The sequence below is a fragment of the Adiantum capillus-veneris genome, chromosome 6 (assembly GCF_014529385.1).
Source record: "Adiantum capillus-veneris isolate H3 chromosome 6, ASM1452938v2, whole genome shotgun sequence".
Taxonomy (NCBI): Eukaryota; Viridiplantae; Streptophyta; class Polypodiopsida; order Polypodiales; family Pteridaceae; genus Adiantum; species Adiantum capillus-veneris.
The window spans coordinates 120,368,686-120,376,741 of record NC_140936.1 but is presented as its reverse complement, the minus strand read 5'-3'; the positions used below and the strand labels follow the sequence as shown (position 1 = coordinate 120,376,741).

The 8,056-nt window shown below is 41.9% G+C and overlaps 1 protein-coding gene across 1 annotated transcript; it reads left to right on the top strand.

Annotated features, from left to right (window-relative positions):
- Positions 1-5,485: 5,485 nt before the first annotated feature.
- Positions 5,486-6,190, top strand: LOC147456173 (SKP1-like protein 11). The gene has a single exon (XM_086515413.1). The coding sequence runs from the start codon at positions 5,513-5,515 to the stop codon at positions 6,152-6,154; it is 642 nt and encodes a 213-aa protein (XP_086371539.1). The 5' UTR covers positions 5,486-5,512; the 3' UTR covers positions 6,155-6,190.
- The last annotated feature ends 1,866 nt before the right edge of the window (positions 6,191-8,056 follow it).

Sequence of the window (8,056 nt, the reverse complement as noted above, 5' to 3'; positions counted from 1 at the left end):
CAATTAAGTAGATAGCAATGATTGTAATTGATGGCCACCTTTTTATGGGATGGGCCATGCGAGAGTGTAGAGGGTTCTATAGAGTTCTTTGAAAAATATATTTTTTACGTCCCCAAGATGGAGTTCATAAATGACTTTCTATGCTCTTCTATCTACCTTCTCTATCTCTCTCTCTCTCTCTCTCTCTCTCTCTCTCTCTCTCTCTCTCTACGGATGTGGCATTAAGTTGGAAAGCTTTCAATGGCACAATACCTCAAAATGGAGGTATGTATGTGCATAGTAATCCCTCAAACAAGGAGCTTCTATGAAGAGATGTTGTGCAAGAAGCACAATAAAAAATTCTCTTCAAAGCACTCTAAAAAAGAAAAAGAACTCTCGCACTGCGCACAACACAAAATGATGGTTACATTTACAACCACAACTATTTATCTCTAATCAAAACAATGGCTACATTTACATAATTGTATATATTTAAACTATACTTAATTGTAGAGAGTATGTTATATATACTTAAATTATAGGGAGGGATGTACATATATGTTTGTTTATGCATGTATGTACGCACTAAGTATGGGAGCATAGCACCCGAAGGTTAGACGCTTCCTCTTTGGTTTAGTCCTTTTTTAATCGTGGTGTTGCAGTCATTGATCCACTCATGCATGGATTACCACAACGTACCTTTGGTGTTACCGCAATTGAAACTATGATGATATCTAAAGAGGTGCCACTTGACCTTTGGCACTACTAGCCCCTCCTTAGGTCTACTAGTATGTATATGTATCTACGTGCTTGTGTGCATATATACTTGTGTACATATATATAGATGAGTGAGTAGGGGAAGAAAGATAAATCTCATATTGCTCTTTGTAATGTAGATGTCAGACAAGAGACCACATGGTAGGGAGCAGCCATCTGGTTCTTCTTTTGGTTAGTTCATAACCTAGGTGGGCTCCCACCTGGGGTGGACATCACCTCCAGTGGACCCGAGTCTTGAGGTGGTGAGACCAAGAAAAGAAATTAAGATTATTTGTGGCTAGTTTTTTTGTGATCATGAGTATTATAGGTTTCTCGGTGGCCATCCTACACCTACTCTACTCAGGTTCCTCAATCGGTGGCAGATCTAGACCTAGAACGAGCAATATCTTTACAAGACCAGTACCTTCATTCGACGCATGCATTGTTTGGTAAGTACACTCTGCAACAACTTGTGAGCTATGGTCTTTCTCAGTAGTCCATGCCATGGGGGAGTCAGGAAGGGACTCCTTACATTGAGAGCCTTGCACCAATGGCACCTCGGTCTACGGCCCCTCCTTACCATCCTACTCCCCTTCCATCACAGGGTCCCACTCCAATGGCATCCTAGGGTCCCACATCACTCCATTTCACTCCTGCTTTGTCAAAGCACCGTCAATGCACTTCTTCTAGCAGTGCGGGTTGACGCTCGTCTCATGGTAGCGAGCGCCGAGAAACACGGAGCGGTGGGGGATCTTTTGGCCTTGCTTGTTTTGGTAGTAAGGAGGGGAAGGGGGGGGGGGGGAGTCCCCTATTTAAGAGCGTGTTGCCCCAAATGTAGAGGAGGAGGATAGTGATGCACCCGTGCCAGACACAGATGGATGCTACTTAGGATAAAGTATGGCAAGGAGGTGGATAGGGTAGGGCGTTTCGATGCCATCTTCAAATTATTATACATTTGACATATAAGAATTTTTTTGTAAATTTTACAGACGAGCTCCCCAGTCATGCAGGCTACATTGAGGACGCGTTGCATGCTAGATTTTTAAATGCGCTCGATCAACGTTTCTCACAATGGTTGGAGGGCTACATAAAAACATTTTTGAAAAACAAGCAGTCCAGTGTATGACGCGTAGCAGCCAACCAAGTTAGAAATCCAGATAGTAGCTATCATGTAGTGGGAGTGGGCAATGCAAAAAAAGAGTGAACAGGCTACAACGGGATCACTACAGACAACAAGGTAAAGTTCGGGCCAAACAAACTCCCACACACTATGGCTCAAGAGGCAAATCAGCATGGAAGGATAAATATGTAAGATTGATTGAATTACAACCTAATCGATGATTATAAAGATTTTAGTTGATGATTTGTTGTTGTTATTGCTAACTTAGGAAAATATCACTCTTAGTCGACCAGCCAGAGAGATGGTCAAATTTTGGGAGCGGCATACAGAATTTGAAACTTGGTGATGGTTAATGGAGAACAACCACATCTCTTGCGACGACCAATTCGACGTAGCGGTTGGATCGCTACAAGCGGTAAGTTTAACCAAATAATATTGTATCAATTGTTTTGAGTAGATGTTTGGGTTTAGGTAGAGTCAGGGCGATCAAGGAGGATTAGGTAGAAAATTATGTGTCTCAACAAAGTTAAGTCCCAATGTGGCACAATGTATATACAACTATTTTTATTTTATTTGTAACTTTTTAATCATTGATCTTCTTCACATTAAATTGTCAAGGTAAAGTATATTCAATTTTAATTTTTTGCTTTTCTATATACTCATTCAAAAAAAAAAAATTGTTTCATATGTTTTATGCAGGTTAAAAATAAAGGTGCCCAAATTGGGTGGCCCAAATGAGCACCTTCTTTTGAATAGGCGTTTAGCGGTAATAGCATTGGCAATGCACGTGGTAATAGTTGCTTACTGTATATTCCCACGATTATTACTGTGTATTTTTTCGTTGCTATTTCCGCACACGTAATATTTCCTCTTTCTATTTTTCTTTGTTTTTCCGTGGCAATGCTAGCGGTTCTAGAATTTCCCTCTTATAGTGGGAGGCTAGAACCCTCTTGATCCTTCTAGTTCTTCTACCTTCTTCAACTTTCTAGAGCTTTCCAAAAACTTCTAGATTCTTTTAGAACCTTCTAGATACTTCTTCAACTTTTTAGAGCTTTCCACAAACTGCTAAATTCTTTCAGAATCTTCTCCAACCTTCTAGAAACTTCTAAATTCTTCTTCAGGTTTCTAGAAATTTCTAGATTCTTTTAGCTACTTCTAGAATCTTCTTGATACTTTTAGAACCTTTTGGATCCTTCTAGATTCTTGTAGAGCCTTCTAGTGATGATGTAGATGATGACATAGGCGATGACATAACCGATGATGTAGGCAATGACATAAGCGATGATGTAGGCGATGACATAAGCAATGATGTATGCAATGGCATAAGTGATGACGCAAGCCATCTTCTAGAAACTTCTAGCACTTTTCTCAATCTTCTAGAATCTTTCACACCATTCTTCTAGAATCTTCTAGAGCCTTTTAGAATCTTCTAGTGCTTTCTTGTAGGAGACTCAAGAAAAGTCACTCTCAAGCATTAGTGACATTACCCCCTCCTCTAGCGACGAGTTCCACACGGAGCGATTTTGCTTCTTGGAAGCATAAGAGCAATGCTTGATGGATGTTGTTGATGATCCTCACATGATGTTTGGACCAATGACAAGGCTCCAACATTGAAACATGGAAGATTGGATAAGTTTGCATAGATTGGATGAGTGCATAGACTGTGGAAACTGGAGATGATATGTCACTTGATTCACTTGGCCAACTATCTTGAATGGTCCAAGTCTTTGGTATTTCATCTTTTGAAAAGGGTGAAATGTGTCATGGCAGAGAATCCACACTGGATTCCTGATCTTGCGTGATAGTTGTTGCATTCAGCGTTCCTCCACATTGATTGTATACCTTTGTTGAGCTCTAGTGATATTCGTCAATTCTCAATGAATGCTTTGTAGATGTATGGCTAAATCTGTGGAAGACTGATTCTTTATTCGATGATTCATGTGGACATCCATCCTTAGGTGTTGATGATAGTTGATTGTGCATCGATGATACTTCTCTATGTCTTGATTCACCCCCTTTGTTTGTCGATCACTATGTGGATGATTAGATAAAGAAAGGTTAATATTTACTACTTGAAGCTTGAACAAGTCTTTCTAAAATCTTGATATCAACTCTGGTCCTTGATTTGAAATATTATCACCTGGAAGCCCGTAATAGCGGTAAATATCCTCAAAGAAAATCTTTCCTCTTCCTTCCAAAATGCATGAAGAATGGTGATAGCCTTGATGTAGCTTGCTAAGCTTGGTCTAGACAACTACTTCTCCAAAGCATGTTGAGAGAAGTGCATCAATGAGACTAATTTGAGAAGCACCATCCAGATAAAGCTTTGGTTGCATGCATTTAAACAAATCCATTTGTTGGAAGAAACCTCTAAACTTTGATCTTATAGGACTATCATACTTTTACAGGTAGGTTGTCCTCGGGCTCCTTCCTTTGTTGTGGTGAACTAGCTGAAACCACGGGCAAATTTTCACACGTATTTGATTCTTGGATTGGGGATTGAGGCTCTTGCACTACTGGATCCGGCAAGTGTGGTTGCTCTTCTTTCCATTGTGCAACAATCTATTTTCGAAGGTTGCAAGGTGCAACAAAAAATTCAGGTGCAACAATCGATTGCTTTATCCGGATGGTGCTATGGTTGCATGTATATAAACCTCAATATAAATTATCTCGTGCCCAAACTTTGACACATAAGTAAAATAAATACCAATAAGGGAAACTAAATAATGGGATCACATTGGGCAATTCACATGAGATGCCAAAACTCTAAAAGAGAGAGAGAGAGAGAGAGAGAGAGAGAGAGAGAGAGAGAGAGAGAAAAGCAACTTTGTCCCAAAAAAGAAAGAAAGAAAGAAAAGAAAAGAAAACTTAAACCTTCTTGTAATAGTAGGAACAAGGGAAAATTACCCGTTTCCGTTTGCAATGGATTTGTCCTAAGTTTAAAAATCTTAGTCAAAACTATGCAACCATGAGTTCACAAATAAAATAATCTCTGTCTAAAAATGATCAACGATTTCATCTGAAGAGCGCACAATACCATCTAAACGCTATAATCTTCTATTGAGGAAGAACATTGCATTCTCCTATGAAGAGTCGCAAAATTGGAGATCACAAGAAGTTTGGAACAAATTCTCACAATAATTCCCACACTGTGACTTACCTCAACATCATGAGCTTCTGTGAGAGAGGCACCGCATACCTAGCTAGGTATGCAGTGCTTCTCGAGAAGAAGCTCATGATGTCATGCATTGTATGATAAACATTGAAAAAGACTCCCTTTTCTTACATGAGAGAATTTATAAATCTTCTTGTGGATGTTTGTGAGGTTAATGAGGGGTATTCTGGGAATTTTGAAAAAATTGAAGGGTATTTTGGGAATTTTTGGCCAAATATGAGGGGTATATTAGGAATTATTGAAATTTGAGGGGTATGTTGAGAATTTCCACAAACTACAGGGTATTTTGGTAATTTTTTCTAGGAACAATCCAAGGAGATGTAGCCTAGTAGCCAGTCCAGGGAGATGAGGCCCAGGCAGTTAAATGGGCAGGGTGGGATTTGAACCGACCATATCCCTTCAACAAATGTGTGTGTGTGTGTGTGTGTGTGTGTGTGAGTGTGAGAGAGAGAGAGAGAGAGAGAGAGAGGGAGAGAGACAAGATGGCAGACAGCGAGAAGAAGATGGCGGTGCTGAGGTCGTCCGATGGCTTGATCTTCGAAGTGGAGCTGGAGGCGATTACCTTGCAATCGCAGGTGATGAGGAACATGGCGGACGACATGCAAGAAGGGCGGGAGTTCATGGCCGGCCGAATGGACGTCCCAATCTCTCACGCTTCCGCCGACGTCCTGGCCAAGGTCGTGGAGTACTGCGTCCACCAGGCCCCAGTACGCTTGCCGCAGCCTGCCCCAGTCAACGAAGAAGACGACAACAAGGCAGCTGGTTTTGCCGGCCGTAAGCGTGCGCGAAGTGCGCCGCCGCCCATCCTGAGTGAGGAGGAGAAGGCCCGCCGCAAGAAGGAGTTACAGGAGCAGTGGGATGAAGAATTCCTTGCCGAGCTCGCCCACAAGCGCCTGCAGGAGCTCATGCTGGCTGCCAATCATCTGGCGATGCCCGGCCTTCTGCGGCTGGTGTGTAAGGAAATTGGAAGAAGACTGCCAAGAATGTCTCTAGAGGAGCTGAGAGGATTCTTTAACCTCGAGAAGGTTTACACTCCTGAGCAGGAGGCTGAGCTGAAGCGCGACCATGAATGGGCTTTCCGTCCTTTACCTGGTCATCCTTATATATCGCCACGCCCACGCTGAAATGTGAAGGCTACTGCAAATATTAGGTCTCCCTTGCCATTTTCTTCTTCTTGAGCTGTTTTCCCACTTGGTTGATTCTGGTAGAATAAAAAATCATGCCAAGGTTATGTTGCGAGCTATATAAGGTACTAGTACGGCCCGTCGCCTTCGGCGGCTTCTCTCTCTCCCCCTCTCTCCCTCTTTATCGTGTGCAAAGGGGCTTGTTTCTGTTTTGGACTTTAGCCTTCATGTCGCAGATGGCGACACGTGTAAAGGACTCCCCCTTCCGCCATATTATGTTAGTAGATTGCGTGGCACAAAACCAAGAGGAAGAATATGTGGATGATATTGAATCCATAAGCTAAAGAATGTTCCGTTTAGATTGCATACAAGTGTCTAAAACATATATTATACGTCAAAACTATGTTAGTCAATCACGACATACGATTTTTTACTTCGTTACCATACATCAACATTTGAAAATATGGCTTCTCCTTCTCTCACATTAGACATGGATGTTATTTTACACAACTATCTTTGATAGTCCAAATTTTTTTATCGAGCGCTTGCATCAGCAAATCATCTCTTGCATGCAATGTGACCGTCTCCAAAACCATCACACGGGTTGATAGTCTCCCTCTCTCCCTCTTTCTCGAATTTAGTTTTTTCTCCTCACATTCTGCTTTACAAAGCAGCAAATCTGCTGACAGATCCAGGGAAAAGGAGTCAAACGCAAAACAGACCACAGCTTTGTTGCCATAGCCATGTTGGGCATATACTACAGTTAAGAGAACTTTTGTGCTTTCTGTAGTAACATACAATTGTGGAGCTGAGTGTGTATCCTGTTGACTTGGCAGAGCTCCTTTCCCTATGAATAAGCTTTTAGTCCAATGAATTCAAAGAAAAACTTGTTGCAATGTGTTGTTGTCACCATATGCAATGGAAAGAGATGCAAAAGGAAAGGCCTTTTTCCAATCCCAATCACCTAAGGCCTATGGCCTTATGCAAGACCTTTACATTGGTGATTGCCTCTTTCCAGGTGCAATCACGACCACCTATGCTTGAAACTTGAAGGCCTATGGCCTTATACAAGAACTTCACATAGGTGATTGCCTCTTTTCAGATGCAATCATAATCACCTATGCTTGCACCTTGAAGGCCTATGGCCTTATGCAAGACCTTCACATGGGTGTGGGGATTCCAATTGTGCTATTAAAGAGATGTTGTGCTTGGTGCTTGGTCAACTATCATCGCTTGCTCTAGGCATGGGCATCGAGGCTTCGCCATCAAGCTAGTCTTCTATCGCAAGCTGATCTTTTTCAAAGTGCATTGCAAGCTAGTCTTCATCTCCAAGATCAGCTTCATGTTGCTCCATGGCTTTCAGATCTTTCAAAAAGAAAAATCATTTTTTTGGCCATTCTCTATAGAATGTTGTCTCTTGAGGCCTTTGGGAGTATTATGTTATGCTTGGTGATGGTTTGATTAATATGTATGCCAAATGTGGTGTCCTTACAATAGCACAAAAACTTCCTGAAGGGCATCCTCTCTGAGATGTCATCTCTTGCGATGGGTTAAGTGTAGGAGATGCCCAACATCGCTAATGCAAGGAAGCTCTAGGTTGTTTTAACTGGATGCAAAGTGAGGTGTCTTGGATAAGCAAAGTCTCTTGGAGTTCTTTTAGAAGATCATATGTGCAACAAGGGCAGGCCGAGTGTCATGCCAAGGGTAGGAGTAGGAGCGCATGGAGTTGGCAAAGTGTCGAACACACTTGCAATATAGGGGTCTATATATAGCTAAGAGCCAGTGGGCCCACAACCTATATATAGGACGGTTGGGTGGTTATTCGCAAGTCTGTCTCCCCTCTCTCTTACATTGATATCAGAGATCAGGGGAGAGGGGAGCTATGGATGAGAGGAATAACTG